We start from the raw sequence: 17,930 nt of genomic DNA, 5'->3' as shown, positions 1-17,930 counted from the left end.
CCTTCTCCCCTGACTCTTCACCTTTTTTTGGGTACAGTTATAACTATAGATGATATTGTGAGTTATTGATCTCAGGCAAACCTCTAAGGGTCCCTGACCATTCTCATGATTCTAATATTAAGTAGAAGCAACTTAGTTTCTAAAAACTGATGCTGACTTGCTCAAGAGTTTTTTTTCCGAGCATTTTGTGTACACACACACATGCTTGACATCAACAACTCGTTGGCTTTTGATTGCTGAACTTGCATTTGTTTCACAATTCTATGGTGTGTGTGCTCCATTTAGACAAACTACCATAATCTTGTCTTTTCCAGAGAACAGAAGAAAAGTCATTTAGACTTGCAAATTGGGCAAATTGGTGGATAAACTGAATTACCCCAGTTTTATTGGTCTCGTTATTTTCCTGCTATACTTGTGTTTAGAAACAGAAGTCTTCTCCAGTTATAGATATTTGCTTATGCTTTGGCTTCCTGAAATCATATGACTTCACATATGCAAAGGTCATTCAATGATAATTCCCATAAGTTAGTCTTAAATCAAAAGTTGAGAAGAGTAGTTCCAAAATCCAAACTTCTTTCTGTTGAAATTTATAGAAATAGTCCCAGTACTCAGAAAGGCTGAACGTATGCTATTTTTTCTTTTTATTAATTCAATGCATCTCAAATCTTCCTTCCTACTATCTGAGAACCTTGAGACTACAGTATTTTATTATACAAATCTCTTTGGACATTCACTGTATTTTATGGTTTATTCTGTTTTTTTACAAAATTTTTAGTGTGGAAAATTTAAACATATGCAAAAGTCTATCATCACTCAACTTCAACAATTATCAACTAATTAGTCAAATTTGTTTCATCTATACCCTTATCTATTCTCCCATGTTCATTGGATAATACTGAGCAAATCTCCAGATATCGTATCATTTCATCTGTTACTATTTCAGTATATATCTCTAAACTTAAAAAGACTTTTAAAAAAAGCATAAACATACCATAATCATACCTAAAAACTTAACAATATTTTCTTAATAGCATCAACTAACTAATCAATATTGAAATATCTCTGTTTCATAATTTCTTTTTATACTTGATTTGTTCAAATCAGAATCCAAATATGATCCACATACTGCATTTGATTGATATGTTTCTTAAGCCTCTTTTAATCCATAGTTCTCCTTTCTTCTTTTTTTCTTGTAATTTGTTTAAGTTCTTTAAAGTTTTTCAAATTTCAGTTTTGCTCATTACATCCCCATTTAATATGTTTTTCCATTGGCTGAATTTCTTGTAACCTGATAGATAGGTCTAGAGATTTGATCATATTCACTTTTAGTGTTTGGCAAAAATAGTTCATGGGAATGTTATATACTTCCATCAGGAGGCCAGAATGTCTGCTTGTTTCTCTGTGATGTTAAGATTGTTCAGTGTGTTCAATTGTTGCCAGCCTGATCCACTCATTATAAAAGTTCTCCATCAGCTGTTAATGTGAAGTTTTTCGTAGCCAGAGATGATCATGAATGAGGACCCATTATTTCATTAGGTATCTCAAAATGGTATATTCTAATACTCTCATTTCTTCTTCATTTATTAGGTTTTATTTTAAAATGTTTATTTTGGTAAATTAAATAGGAGGTAATTATTGAGCAGCTGTGATGTGCTAGCACTCTGCTAGACAGTAGAAGTAGAAGACAAAATACATATATATCATGGACCCTGCTCTAATTGGAAATAGAAACATTATGCTCAAAATTATTAGAGAGAGTTATGGTATGGTAAGTGAAATAACAAAAGGGAGATGAGCATGGGTTGGAGAATGTTTCATGGAAGATGCGGGACGTGCTGGGCCAAGAAGCAATTTATGAGGTGGGGGAAACTGAGGGCATTCCAGATGGGGGAATAGTTTGGACCATGCCATGAGGCTAAAAACAACAATGGCTGTATAAGGGAAGGTACAGGGAAAAAACCTACCTAGAGATTACACATTAGCTAGGTTAGAATGAGACATTGGTTGGGAGTGAGAAAGCTAAATTATTTAGGTCCTATTTGGAGAAATTGACATCACCCTGTGAACTTTCTGGTATTGTTCTAAATACATTTGGCAGATAGACTTTGGGTAGACAAGGGAATTACTGCAAAGTGGCCTAGGGAAATTTAATAGTTTAGAAATTTATTCATCATAAGTAAAAGCTCATTTGAGCTTAAGAAGTATAAGGTTGCCCAAGTCAGATGTAAAATGTAAAGAATTAGTCATATTGATTGGTATACATAGTAGTGAAAAAATACAAACTACAGAGATATTTGTGGTTCCACAGACTAAACCAGGATGTTTGAAAGAAGAGATAGGTGCACAGGGCTTGGTGTGGCAAAGTTAAAGATGTTGAGTTTAATTTTGGAAATGTATTTTGGGTGCACATACAAATAGCAAAGGCTTTAAGCATTTGTTAGGATGGGATTGCAGACAGAAGGAGCTGATATTGTACATTTTAGAGTCAGACACACAGAAGTGAGAGGTTAACTCATAGCAAAGGATGAGCACATCAAATAATGAACATAGAGAGGCTGAGGTCAAAGAGAAAGGATAGCAATAGAGTCGGGGGCGGGTGGACACAGGAAGCAGGAAGAAGAAAAGAAGAGAGTGGTAGCCAGTGGTGAAGAAGCAGAGGGGAGAAGGATATTATGGCCTAGGAAGGAAAGAGTTGTAAACACGACGGGATGGTCAACAGAGTTAAGTACCACCATGCGAGTAAGGAAAGGGAGACTGAGAACTATCCTTTGGGTATTCGGAAGGAAGATTACTGGCAACACTTGACAGGACACTTGATTTTGATGTAGCATGTTCCAGATGGAAGATGGATTATAGGAAGGAATGGTTTGGAAGCAGGAGGTCAAGAGAGAATGCATAGAAGATCTTATTCTAGCATTGGGGTTCCAAAGAAGAAGGTAAATATGATGGCCAGGATAAGCAGCAGATGGGGAAACCTAAGTGTGTTTGAAAAGCAAGAGTCTGAATTTCCTTGGTTATTTTTATAACTAGGGCAAAATATATTTTTAGAAAACAAATTTTGAATAATGAAAGTGCAAAAAGAGCTTAACTATTTAGTCACTTTAATTCATCATATTTTAGGACATTTTATTTATTCAATTTTTATTTTATATATTAACATAATGGATCCTGCTTCTATCAGATATGTAAGATATGAGGTAATAAATTGGGAACGCTAGTTTCTTCCTTTTTTGAAAAGAATTCTGCGCACCTCTCCATCTTCCTCAGCTACATGTGTGCATGGAACATGTGTTTGTTTTTATTTTGTTTCATTGATTTCCTGCTTACAAAGATAATACATATGTATTACAAAAATATCATTTGACACAGAAAGGCTTAAAGAGTAAATTTTTAAAATTTCATGAAATGATGCTATTCAGAGATAACCAAGGTTATTATTTTGGTAAGCCTCCTTCCATATCTCATAGATGATATTTTATATTAATGAGATCATACTATAAATGTGGTTTTGCACCTGCTTTTTTGCATCTAATCATATGTTGTGGACATTTTCCATGTCAATGAATAGAGACATATAGCATCCTTTTTTAATGGTAGTCACTGTATGAAGGTACCATAATTAATTTAAGCCATCTCCTGTTGCCAGACATTTAGACTCTTTCCAATTTTTCTGTTTAAGCAACACTGCAATGAACATTCCCGTAGGTACATTTTTGTGCACTTGTCCAGTTGATTGTCTTTGAATAACTTCCTGAAAGTGGAGCTGTGGGTCAAAGGCTATGCTGTTTTATATTGTGAAACATATTTACATATTGCCCAGTGTCCTCTAGAAGTGCTGTACCAATTATACTTCTGCCAATATCACTTATCAGTATCCAGGATGTTCTTTTAAATGTCTTGAAAAATTTTTTTTCGTCTTCATTCAGACTCATTTTCCTCACTCAGAAAATAAACAGGATGCAATATATTAGTGGTTCTTAAACATTTTAGGATCTTAGGACCATTTGAGAATTTTTGAACACTGTTGACCAGAAACCAGAACTGTTGTTCCAGAAAAACACACCTGTGCAAAAACACAGAAATTTTTATGTGGTATTTATGAGAATTCACAGATCCTTTGAAGTCAGTTCATAGACTCTTTAGGATTTCACTCCAGGAATCCACGAATCTCTGAATGAGATGATTTTAAAGTTGCTTTCTCCTTTTAACACTAACACACACATCTTGCACACATATCACACACATATCACACACTCATGTGCACACAGAATTTTAATGTGTATTTGGAAAAACCTTGATATCTGCTTGATACAGAACATAGTCTCATTGTAATCTGTGAAATTACTTGAATGTATATTGTTATCGGAATGAATTTCTACTTATTTCAGGTTCTTCAGTGGCGAGTCCACCACGAAGAGGTAGCAAGACTAGAAATGGAAATTTCTGCCAGAAGAAGAGAAAAGGAAGAGGAGAAAGCGAAACTATGGAAGAAGAAGGAATCGTTACAAAGAGAAGAGAAGAAAAAAAAAGTATAAAATCTACTCTTGCTGTGAATGTGTGAATGAATGTTTAATTGCCTGATTGAGCTTTGCTTGGTCTTGGTGTTTGACATGGAATTCTGATAGGCAGTTCTTAGCAAGATTCATAAGATTCTAGTAGAGTTTTGTTTCAGTTCATTTGAGCTTCAAAGATTCGTGGACGTGGAAGAGAACCTACTTTATTGACCTGCACAATCACAGGTATTGTGATTAGAAGAGATGCTGTAGGTAAAGAAAAAGACAGGGTTTGTTACTGTTGTTAAGTCTTCTACTAAGTAGGAACATGGCAGAGACGAGGGGGCAGTCAGATAGCATTTTGGTTGACTGAAATACAGCAGATGACTGTCAAAAGATGCCCTTGTTGGGGCCGGCCCGGTGGCAAAGTGGTTAAGTTCGCATGCTCCGCTTTGGCGGCCCGGGGTTGGCGGGTTCAGATCTCAGGCATGGACATACACACTGCTTGTCAAGCCATGCTGTGGCAGGTGTCCCATGTATAAAGTAAAGCAAGATGGGCACGGATGTTAGCCCAGGGCCAATCTTCCTCAGCAAAATAGGAGGATTGGCAACAGATGTTAGCTCAGGACTGATCTTCCTCACCAAAGAAAAAAAAAAAGATGTCCTTGTTGGTAAAATACATTGTCGTAGTCAGTGCAATTTATGAAATACCAAAAGGCCCTTCAAAAAATTTACTTCTTGATTTATTATTTGTTAGATTGTTTGATTTTCCATTTACTGACACAAATTCATCATTCTACTTTTGAGCAAACATTTGTTTCCCAGTTTTCAAAATATTAATCAAAACACTTATTAACAGCTTTAAAATGATTGCTGATAACTTGTGGAAGATAAAACATATTTGAGGGGGGATTTTAAAAATGTATATGAGATATTTATTTAGACATTTTTGTTTGTTCACAAAACAAAAATTATAGAATTTATGGTAAAAAATATTTTTCTTAAAGATTTTATGAGATTTATTAGCCTTTTTTATGGAGTTGCTGACTTCTGTGGGAATAATTCACAAAAAGGCAATTTATGATCAACTCCATAGCATGAGGGAAGGAACTTCCATTAACCTATACACCTGTAGTGACTTGATGATCTATGTGATATAAAAATGTTTTCTTTTGGAAAGCTGCTTAAAGTGCTAAGAATGACTGATTAATTATTAGTCCTTGATGAATCAATTTTTGTTTTTGTGAACATAATTATGCTTTGGGCTATATGACCATCCAAGTTTATGAAGCTCTTGTCTAGAAGTTTTTTCTCCAAAATTGAACATGTGGGGAAGAGAGGCATGGTTTTTTAGCTAGAAGCCAGTTTTTCTGCATTTTATTATACTACAGTTGTTATTGTTCCTGCTTGTTTTCTACTCTTAAATCAGCAAATTGATGTAGAGTCAGCATGTGTGGAAAATAACGTATTTAGAAGTTACATGATCATTTGGCAAAATTGGTTGCTAAGAAGATGTAATTCGTAGTTTAACTTCTAAGGAAGTAAGTTGGGTGGTTTCATCAAGACCTCATCAAGAGAGAAACTCTTAAATATCAATCATGTTTTAAGTAATGTATGTGAACTATATGTCTCCATGGGCAAACTTACTGTTATGAAACTACAATATTGGAAAAGCACATCCTTATGGTTTTGTCATTCACCTGGGCCCCCTTAATAGCACTTCCTTTCTATGAATTAGTATCACCATGAAAAGTAATGTATTTTTAAGTATTTGTTTGTATGTAGTGTCATTTTAAGTGCCGTGTAAAGAGATTTAGATACAGTTCCACTTTCTGGGGGCTTACAAATGCATTAAAGAATACACAAACCAGTAACTCAAGTGTTGAGAATTGAAGTAAGTGCATTTAATTGTTAAATTTGAGTTGAGGAATTGGCATGGTTATACAGGAGAGAATGGAGGGACATTGCTAAATGTTTTCTTTGCAGTCTGTAAGATTTCTGGAAGTGAGGGAAAAGCATTTTGGAATATGGGAGAGAGACCTTCATGAACTTGCAGATGAGCTGTTGACATTTGGTCTGACACCAAAACAGCAATAAAACAAACAGTAATGGAAGCAATAATTAAGCTCTAAGCCAAACTCATGGTCAGCCTCTTGCAATTTTATAGGACCAAGGCATATGTTTTATTTTAACTATTTTCTTTTAAAAAATACTTATTACAAAATCATGCCATTCGCGACAACGTGGATGGACCTTAAGGGTATTATGTTAAGCGAAATAAGTCAGACAGAGAGAGACAAACACTGTATGATTTCACTCATATGTAGAAGATAAACAAACACATAGATAAGGAGAGCAAAATAATGGTTACGAGAAAGGAGTGGGGGGAGAGTGAAAGGAATAAAGGGGAACATATACATGGTGATGGATAAAAACTAGACTATTGGTGGTGAACACGTTGCAGTCTATACAGAAACTGAAATGTAATAATGTACACCTGAAATTTACACAATGTTATAAGCCAATATGACCTCAATAAAATAATTTTTTAAAAAGGGAAAAAAATAAGTCTTACAGTTAAAAAATGTTTTTTAAAAGTACAGATATTGGTGTAATAACCGCATTAGTTATCACCTAGCATTGAAACTATTAATGTTTTTCATTCTGTTCAGATTTATTTTATCTTACAGATAAAGTTGAAGTCCTCTTTTGAGGACTTAATACCATTTCCCTTCTTACCTCCCCAAAGGCAATCTCAGACATGAATTTTATTTCTCTCTCTCTAGGCCATCTGTTGATTTTTAACATATTTTAATATGTAGTTTGTGACTTTTAAATTTTTTCATGAATGCTATCATACTGTATCATTCTGCAGCATGTAATTCTTCATTCAGCTTTACATTTTGAGATATACTCATGTTAATACACAGAGCCCTAGTCCACTCCTTTTAACTGCTATATAGTGTCCTGTTGTAGAATGAGGCTACCATTTATCCCTTCGCTTAGCGGTTGACATTTAAGTTTCTAAAGTTTTGTTCTTGCAACCATACCACACCAGCCACCTTGTACATGTCAGCTGGGGTGTGTGTGCACAGCTTTCTCTAGGGTACACCTAAGAGGGGAATTACTATACTCTAGGATTTGTATGCTTTCAACTTTATAAGATTTTTTTTTGACTTTATAGGATACTATGACTTTTCTTTTTGACTTTTGCCAATCTGATAGATGTGAATCGTATCTCAATGTTTTAAATTGGATTCCCCAGATCACTTGTGAGATCGAAAATCTCATCTTTATTGGGCATTTTTCTTCCTCTGTGAAGTGCTTATTCATACTTTTTGTCAATTTGTCTATTTTTTTCTTTATTAATCTGTAGAAGTTCTTTATAAATTCTGGATACTATTTCTTTTTGTCAGTTATATGGGTTGCTAATGTTTTCTTCCACTGGTCATTTGCCGTTAAATTTTCCCACTAGTGTCTGTAGTTTCATAGAAATTTTAAATGATGAGGTAATCAAAGTTATTAAACTTTTTCTTGTGAATTGTGCTTTCCTTTATGAACTGTGACCTGGTAGTGAGAGCATCTCTACAGAGAGCTTCTAGGTTTGCCTCTGCTAAGGGCCTTATGCATTTTACAGGCCCGGGACCAGTTTGTATATTAACTTTGAGACTTAGGACCTGTGCTGTGAGCTTGGAGTGGGTGCTGACTTAGCACTCATGCACAGCACTGGCCTAGATTCTGCAGTTGACTCCTTTCCTCCTCTGGTCCCAAGAAGAAAGTTAGACCGCTTGTCACTTTCCTGGGGAATGGTCATGGTGTATCTAATTTCCATTTTGTGTGTGGACAAGTCTTACGTGACTTCTTGCTCTTGTAAGTAGCTGGTTCCAGCTCCCACGTGCACAGGTCTCACAAATAATATTAAAGGTCCAGCCACCAGCTCTTCAGGCCTATCTCAGGTCCAGTTTTCCCCAAGAGTCCCTCTCACTGCTCTGACTTTGAGTTCCATCTTTATTTTCAGGACAGGGGCATTTTGTGTGTGTGTAGTTGTTGTGTTATAGTTTGTCCAAAATTTCTGTGTGTTTAGAGTGGGAAAGGAGATTTCTATGTCAACTCAGACATACTGACCAAAGTTCTGGCTACCATTATATATACTAACCGTAAATTTAGATTCTCTTTAACTACTTTATATGTTGGAGACAAATTTTAGTTCTTTGGTGTTTAACAGCAGCTTGGCAGAAAACCCCCTATAGACAACTGCTCCTGACCTGAGACTGGTTGCTTTGTTGGCTGGTTCTCTGTTTCTCCCCGTCTACTGTTTCCCTTGTCTGGCTTTCTCTTCTCATGAGAGCAGCAATAGAGACAGAGAAACTATGCCAATGTGTAAAACCTTAGGATTTCTGAACAAGAGATCATCTTTCTCCTAATTTGTCTGGTAGGGAATAATACTGTCTTTTTGCTGGAAGAACATTTTAATTTGTATCCAATGCCAAAGTTTACCCTGGCAGGTGCCCAGCTCCTTTAAATTCTACCTTTAAGTTATTAGATCACTTTTTCTTCTGTGCTTTAAAACTCTAGTTGAACATAATATTCACAGTTTTCATAGTTTATCTCAAGACTCAAGGAAAGCTTTGATTCATAAGCTGTTAGGTGGTAATGGTAATATTTCAGAAGCATCTCTCCCCTTTTGAAATTATTGTCATGATAAAATCAAAAGATGATGCCTTTCCTTAAATTATTCCTAGGAGCTATTGTAAGAAACAAAATTACTGTGCTAGATGAACCTTAAAATGCCTGATATGTCATTATTGGCCCCAGAACCACCCTTCCATTAGATGTGACTATTTGGGTGGCTGGAATAACGTAAAAATTGCTCTGCATCACAACATCTTAGGAGGTTTTGTTGCTGCATGATTGGAGAACTTGCCTCGGATCCAAGGCAAGGTTAGTTTCAGGTTGGTCCCAAAATACAGATTTCAAGCAAGGCTCACATTAAAAGGAGACGTATCCCTTCCTTAGTCTAGCGTGTCACAGTTCTCTCCCAATTTTAGCCAACTCCTAATCCAGCATTGAAACCATCCACATTGTACAACTAGGGGGTGGGGAGCATTATCAGGAAAGTCAGAGTAACTCCACTAGCCATGTGACCTTCAGCTTTACCTCAGAAACATTTCTGGGAATGAATCTATCATTTTGTGATCTCTTAGCCTCAAGTGACATTACACCAGCAAATACAGTAGACCTAGGCTTCAGTAGAACCTTGGCAGTTGGGTGCTCCCCCTTATCCTCGAGGAACCTGGCAAATACTCAGAATTATATTCATTCTACAGATAGCCAGGGAAGAGGGTAAACAGTCTAAAACAAAAGGGAGTAGGCTGTCAGAAACAGAATGCAGGCTGGAGGGCTAGAAAAGTGCTGCTTTTCAGAAGATTCAAGAAGCTCTGTGCTTAAAAGGGAATCCAGAGTACCTTCCCAATTCATTTCAAAGCCATTCTCTCAGTGTGGGAGTGTGTGGGTTCTTATGAGAGCAATTTATCATGAAATCTCTTCTCCAGTGTTCTTAATCTAATATATACTGATGTATAGAGATAAGAGTGGAAAAAAAGGTGGACACAGGAGAATGATAAAAAATAAATTCCCAGACTTTAAACTCTGCTTCTTCAGGATTGTTGGGACTTAAAGGGGCCAATGAATAACATATTCATATTCATGTTATCCCACGAACCTCTGGGACAACATCAAGCGCACTAACATCCGTGTTATAGGTGTCCCAGAAGGAGAAGAGCAAGACAAAGGGGGAGGGAATCTATTTGAAGAAATAATAGCTGGAAACTTCTCTAACCTAAGGAAGGAAAGACATCCAGGTACAGGAAGCACAGAGAGCACCAAATAAGATAAACACAAAGAGGCCCACACCAAGACACATCATAATTAAAATGTCCAGAATTAAAGATAAAGAGAGAATCCTAAAAGGTGCAAGAGAAAGACAACAAGTTACATACAAAGGAAACCCCATAAGGTTATCAGCGGACTTCTCAGCAGAAACCTTACACGCTAGAAGAGAGTGGCATGGTATATTTAAAGTGCTAAAAGGAAAAAACCTACAGCCAAGAATACTCAACCTGGCAAGGTTATAATTCAGAATGGAAGGAGAGATAAAGAGTTTCACAGACAAGCAAAAATTAAAGGAGTTTATCACCAAGAAACCAGTCCTACAAGAAATGCTAAAGAGACTTATTTAAGGAGGGAAGAGAAGACCACAAACAGGAAAAATTATCTGTTTCCATGATAAGAGGGTAACAGATACAAATGCAGAAAAAAGAGATTAGATATGATATCAAAAACATAAAATGTGGGAGGAGGGGAGTAAAAGACTAGAGCTTTCAGATGGAGGTCAAACTAAAGAGACCACCAACTTAGTACAGATTGCTATATATGTCAGTTACTATATATGAACCTCATGGTAATCATGAACCAGAAACCTATAATAAATACACAAAAAACTAAGAGAAAGGAACCCCAACATAATATTAAAGAAAACCATCAAACCACAGGGGAAGAGAGCAAGAGAAGAAGAAAGGAACAGAGAAGAACTATTAAAACACCCAGAAAAAAAGTAACAAAATGGCAATAAGTACATACTTATCAATAGCTACTGTAAATGTCAATGGACTAAATGCTCCAATTGAAAGGCATAGGGTGGCTGGTTGGATAAAAAAATAAGACCCATATATACGCTGCATACAAGAGACACACTTCAGACCTAAAGACACTCAAAAACTGAAAGTGAAGGGATGGAAAAATATACTCCATGCATATGGCAATGAAAAGAAATCTGGAGTAGCAATACTCATATCAGACAAAATAGACTTTAAAACAAAAACTATAACAAGAGACAAAGAAAGGCACTACATAGTGATCAAGAGAACAATCCAACAAGAGGATATAATGCTCATAAATATCTATGCACCCAACGTAGGAGCACCTACTGTATAAGCAATTGTTAAAGACATAAAAGGAGAAATAGACAGTAACACAATAATAGTAGGGGACTTCAACACTCCACTTACACCAATGGATAGATCATCCAAACAGAAGATCAATAAGGAAACATTGGCCTTAAACAACACATTAGACCAGATGGACTTAGTAGATATATATACGGAACATTCCATCCAAAAACTTCAGAATACACATTCTTTTCAAATGCACATGCAACATTCTCCAGGATTGATCACATATTAGGCCACAAAACAAGTCTCAATAAATTTAGGAAGATTGAAATAATACCAAGCATTGTTTCTGACCACAACGGTATAAAACTAGAAATCAACTATAGGAAGAAAACCAGAAAAGCCACAAATATGTGGAGATTAAACAAAATGCTACTGAACAACAATTGGGTCAATGAAGAAATCAAAGGGGAAATCAAAAAATACCTGGAGACAAGTGAAAATGAAAATATGACATGCCAGAATATATGGGATATAACAAAAGCGGTTCTAAGAGGGAAGTTTATAGCTATACAGGCCTATCTCAACAAACAAGAAAAATCTCAAGTAAACAATCTAACAGTGCACCTAAAGGAACTAGAAAAAGAAGAACAAACAAAGCCCCAAATCAGTAGAATGAGGGAAATAATAAAAATCAGAGCAGAAATGAATGAAATAGAAACTAAAAAAACAATAGAAAAAATTAATGAAACCAAGAGCTGGTTCTTTGAAAAGATAAACAAAACTGACAAACCTTTAGCTAGACTCACTAAGAAAGAAAGAGAGAAGGCTCAAATAAGTAAAATCAGAAATGAAAGAGGAGAAATTACAACGGACACCTCAGAAATACAAAAGATTCTGAGAATACTATGAAAAGCTACATGCCAACAAATTGGATAATCTAGAAGAAATGGATAAATTCTTAGAATCATATAACCTTCCAACACTAAATCAAGAAGAAAAAGAGAATTTGAATAGACCAATCACCAGTAAGGAGATCGAAACAGTAATGAAAAACCTCCATCAAAATAAAAGTCCAGGACAAGACGGCTTCCCTGGTGAATTCTAACAAACATTCAAAGATTTAATACCTATCCTTCTCAAACTCTTCCAAAAAATTGAAGAGGAGGGGAAGCTTCCTAGCTCATTCTACGAAGCCAACATTACCCTGATACCAAAACCAGACAAGGACAATACAAAAAAAGAAAATTACAGGCCAGTATCACTGATGAACATCGATGCAAAAATCCTCAACAAAATACTAGCAAATCACATATAACAATACATTAAAAAGATCATACACCATGATCAGGTGGGATTTATTCCAGGGATGCAGGGATGGTTCAACATCTGCAAATCAATCAACGTGATACACCACATTAACAAAATGAAGAATAAAAATCACATGATCATCTCAATAGATGCAGAGAAAGCATTTGACAAGATACAGCATCCATTTATGATAAAAACTCTGAATAAAATGGGTATAGAAAGAAAGTACCTCAACATAATAAAGGCCATATATGACAAACCCGCAGCTAATATCATCCTCAATGGTGAAAAACTGAAAGCTATCCCTCTAAGAACAGGAATCAGACAAGGATGCCCACTTTCACCACTCCTATTTAACATAGTATTGGAAGTCCTAGCCAGAACAATCAGGAAAGAAAAAGAAATAAAAGGGATCCAAATTGGAATGGAAGAAGTGAAACTCTCACTATTTGCAGATGACATGATTTTATATATAGAAAACCCTAAAGAATCCACCAAAAAACTTTTAGAAATAATAAATGAATATGGTAAAGTTGCAGGATACAAAATCAACATACAAAAATCAGTTGCATTTCTATACGCTAACAACGAAATAGCAGAAAGAGAAATTAAGAATACAATCCCATTTACAATTGCAACAAAAAGAATAAAATACCTAGGAATAAACTTAACCAAAGAGGTGAAAGATCTGTACACTGAAAACTATAAAACATTGCTGAAAGAAATGGAAAGATATTCCATGCTCTTGGATTGGAAAAATTAACGTGGTTAAGATGTCCATACTTCCTAGTGCAATCTATAGATTCAATGCAATCCCTATCAAAGTTCCAACAACATTTTTCACAGAAATAGAACAAAGAGTCCTAAAATTTATATGGAACAACAAAAGACCCCCAATAGCCAAAGGAATCCTGAGAAAATGAGCAAAGCTGGAAGTATCACACTCCCTGATTTCAAAACATACTACAAAGCTATAGTAACCAAAACAGCATGGTACTGGCACAAAAACAGACACACAGATCAATGGAACAGAATCGAGAGACCAGACATAAACCCACCCATCTATGGACAGCTAATTTTCGACAAAGGAGCCAAGAACATACAATGGAGAAAGGAAAGTCTCTTCAACAAATGGTATTGGGAAAACTGGACAGCCCCATGCAAAAAAATGAAAGTAGACCATTATCTTACACCATACACAAAAATTAACTCAAAATGGATTAAAGATTTAATCCATAATTAAGGTAAGACCTGAAACCATGAAACTTCTAGAAGAAAACATAGGCAGTACGCTCTTTGACATCAGCCTTAGCAAAATATTTTCAAGTACCATGTCTGAACTGGCGAGAGAAACAATAGAAAAAATAAACAAATGGGACTACATCAAACTAAAAAGCTTCAGCACAGCAAAGGAAACCATCAACAAAACGAAAAGACAACGTAACAATTGGGAGAAGATATTTGCAAACCATATATCTGATAAGGGGTTAATCTCTAAAGTATATAGAGAACTCATACATCTCAACAACAAAAAAACTACCAACCCAATTAAAAAATGGGCAAAAGACCTGAACAGACGTTTCTCCAAAGAAGACATACAGATGGCCAACAGACACATGAAAAGATGTTCAACATCATTAACTATCAGGGAAATGCAAATCAAAACTACAATAAGATATCACCTCACGCCCATCAGAATGGCTATAATTAACAACACAGGAAACAACAAGTCTTGGAGAGGATGTGGAGAAAAGGGAACTCTCATACACTGCTGGTGGGAGTGCAAACTGGTCCAGCCACTATGGAAAACAGAATGGAGATTCCTCAAAAAATTAAGGATAGGACTACCATATGATCCAGCTATTCCACTGCTGGGTATTTATCCAAAGAACGTGAAAACACTAATGTGTAAAGATACATCCACTCCTGTGTTCATTGCAGCATTATTCACAATAGCCAAGACTTGGAAGAAACCTAAGTGCCCATCAAGGGACAAATGGATAAAGAAGATGTGGCATATATACACAATGGAATACTACTCAGCCATAAGAAATGATGAAATCCAGCTGTTTGTGACAACATGGATGGACATTGAGGGTATTATGCTAAGTGAAATAAGTCAAAGAGAGAAAGTCAAATACCGTATGATCTCACTCATAAGTAGAAGATAAAAACAACAACAAACAAGCACATAGAGATAGAGATTGGATAGGTGGTTACCAGAGGGGAAGGGGGGAGGAGGAGGGTAAAAGGTGGTGATGGATTGTAATTAGTATTTGGGTGGTGAACATGATGTAATCTGTGCAGAAATAGAAGTATAATGATGTACACCTGAAATTTATACAATGTCGTAAACCAATGTTACCGCAATAAAATAAAAAAAAAAATCTTAAAAAAATAAAATAAAATGGGCCCCGAGATTTCCCACCCTCGTAGGGTGCATGCCCTGTATAATCAGCAGAACTGTAAACACCGTGGATTGAGTTATATTATATGGCACAGACAACCTCGAGAAAGGGAGACTACCTGAGTGGGCTTGATCTAATCACATAAGCCCTTTAAAAGCAGAGAGTTTTCTCTGGCTGGTCACAGGAGAGGTAGTCAGAGATTTGAAGCATGAAAACGATGTGACCCACTATTGCTGGTTTGAAGATTGAGGGGGTCACATGGCAAGGAATGTGGGTGGCCTCTAAGAGCTTGAGTGGCCCTGGCTGACAGCCAGAAAGGAAATGGGCACCTATAACCTATAGTCCTATAACTGTAAGGGACTGACTTCTGCCAAAAACAAGAATAAGCTTGGAAGCAGATTTTTCTCTAAAGCTTCCAGATTTGAGCTCAGTTTTTGTCAACACCTTGATTTCAGCTGTGTGATGTAAGCAGAGAGCCCAGCCACATCATGCTATAATTCTGACTTATAGGATTCTGAGCAAATAAATGAGTTTTGTTTTAAGCTGCTAAATTTGCGGTAACTTGTTACACAGTAATTAAAAAAACGCTCATACAGGTTTTGGTATCTGGAAGTGAAATTGCTGCCATAACAAAGAGCTAGAAGTGTGGCAGTGGCTTTGGAATTGGGAAATGGGGAAGAGCTGGAAGAACTTTGAGGAGCAGGATAGAAAACAGACTAGAATGCCTTGAACAGACTATTAGTAGAAATATGGATGTTAAAGATGTTGCTGGTGAGGGCCCAGAAGGAAGCAATGAACATATTATTGGAAACTGGAAAAAGGAGGATCACTGTTATATGGTGGCAGAAAGCCTAGGGAAATTCTGTCCTGTGGTTAGGTGAAATTCCTAAGTAATGAACTTCATCTCTGATGAACTGAGAAGATTTCTAAAGTGTTGAAGATGCCACCTGGGTTATTTTTCCTACTTATAGTAAAAAGGAAAGAGATAAATTGAGGGAAGAACAGTAAAACAAAGAGTAACCAGGACTTGAAGCTTTGGGAAATTCTCAACATATCAGAATGGCCAAAGACTCTGGAGTTAAGAGATTGTTGCCGACAGCATGGCATAGAGAAAAGGCTAAGTGTGTGAATATACTACCCTTTGTTATAGCCTCAAAAAGATCAAAAGGTCAGAGTATTTAGTTGTATAAAAGACCCTTCCAAGAGATTAGGGGTGTTTCTCAGAGATCTTTTCAAACTGGAGGGCCTCTGGGAAATTTAAGGGTAATTTCTCTCAGCACCTCAACAGGAGGCAGGGAGAGAAGGGATTATCTCAGAAAGACCTGGGTGTGGCTTTTGTCTGGTGGATGAATCCCCATAAAATCCACAAAGGCCCACTTGGTTTCTGAGAAAATTTTATCAGAAACATTGGCAGCTTGGACTGAAAGGGACAGAAAAAGTATGAAACGAAAGGAGGCTCATGGACACTACCCCCCACCCCCCCACCCCAGTTCTATTGACAGGAAGCAGGCTGATAAAACTACTCAGGCACCTGGCATTCCTAATACATCCACTATTGAATCAAACCCACCCATCTAGGCTCAGGAAGGGCCTCATTTCACTCCCCACCACATTACACATAGAATAGTTGTGTCAGCTCCTAGTGAGACGTAGTGACAATAAGATTGTATACAGTCTCAGAGGAGTCACTAAAAATCCAAATAGATGATCATTCATTCATTCATTTATTCACTTATTTCAACATGTGTACCAAATGCCTTTAATGTGACACATATTACAATCAGTTCTTCATGCAGTTGTAAGAGGTCACCCCATTCAAAATATAAATTGCCTCTTTTCTGGTGTCTTTTAAAGGGAGGTAAGTTTATCTGCTTTGCCACAAAAATAATATGCAATTCTTGGTTAGGTCAGTAGAAGCTCTTCCTAATAATACAGAAGGATGTGTTTTGTTTTTTTTTTTTTTTACTACTTATGCATTATTTATTTATTTTATTGAGCTAACATTGGTTTATAATGTTATATGAGTTTCACGTGTACAACATTGTAAGTTGACTTCTGTATGTACTACAGCATGCTCACCACTAAAATCAAATTTCTATCTGTCACCATACAATTGACCCCCTTTACTCATTTTGCCCTCCCCCCACCCCTTTCCCCACTGATAACCACCAGTCTGTTCTCTGTATCTATACATCTGTTTTCATTTTTTGTGTGTTCGTTATTTTGTTTTTTTAATATTCTACATATGAAATCACATGGTATTTGTCTTTCTCCACCTGACTTATTTCACTTAGCATAATACCCTCAAGGTCCATCAGAAGGATTCTTTTTTAGCCTCAAACTTTGTAAGTAGAACAAAAAAGTTAATAGAGAAAAACTAAAATATAAAATGGAGTGAACTATAGAGTTTGCAATTAGTTAAATTAAGCATAACTACATACAGTAAATTAAATATACATGCATGTGTACATAGTATATACAAATTTGTATATGTGTGTATGCATGTGTATGTACACATACACACGTAATTGCAGTGTGACTCACCTGCCCCTCTCAGTGGTATTGATGAAGGCCTTAGCTTGGGGTGGTGAGATAGTGCCTCTGCCCTCATTCGTGCCCAGACCTCCTCTTCTCGTATTTCCTGCTCTGGATCATCAAACCACACTTTGGGCATCTACCTTCACACTGGCCCATGCTGGTCTGATTGCTTCCTAGTGTGAATGCTCTTGTGCCAATAAAAGTTATTAGTTTTGCCAGAATTGATCAAA

The 17,930-nt window shown here is 36.4% G+C and overlaps 1 protein-coding gene across 2 annotated transcripts in view; it reads left to right on the top strand.

The window, feature by feature from the left end:
• The window catches only part of CCDC148 (coiled-coil domain containing 148), a 233,085-nt gene that overhangs the window by 146,689 nt on the left and 68,466 nt on the right, over positions 1 to 17,930 (top strand). For both annotated transcript variants that reach the window (XM_087435234.1, XM_087435235.1), the window contains exon 11: positions 4,389 to 4,529. In XM_087435234.1, the coding sequence (XP_087291360.1) occupies positions 4,389 to 4,529 (141 nt within the window). The remainder of the gene's footprint in view (positions 1 to 4,388; positions 4,530 to 17,930) is intronic.

Source organism: Ceratotherium simum, chromosome 9, assembly GCF_057802395.1.
Source record: "Ceratotherium simum simum isolate JZ-2026a chromosome 9, ASM5780239v1, whole genome shotgun sequence".
Lineage (NCBI taxonomy): Eukaryota > Metazoa > Chordata > Mammalia > Perissodactyla > Rhinocerotidae > Ceratotherium > Ceratotherium simum.
Note: the sequence above shows the minus strand (reverse complement) of the source record. Positions and strands in the feature narration are given on the sequence as shown.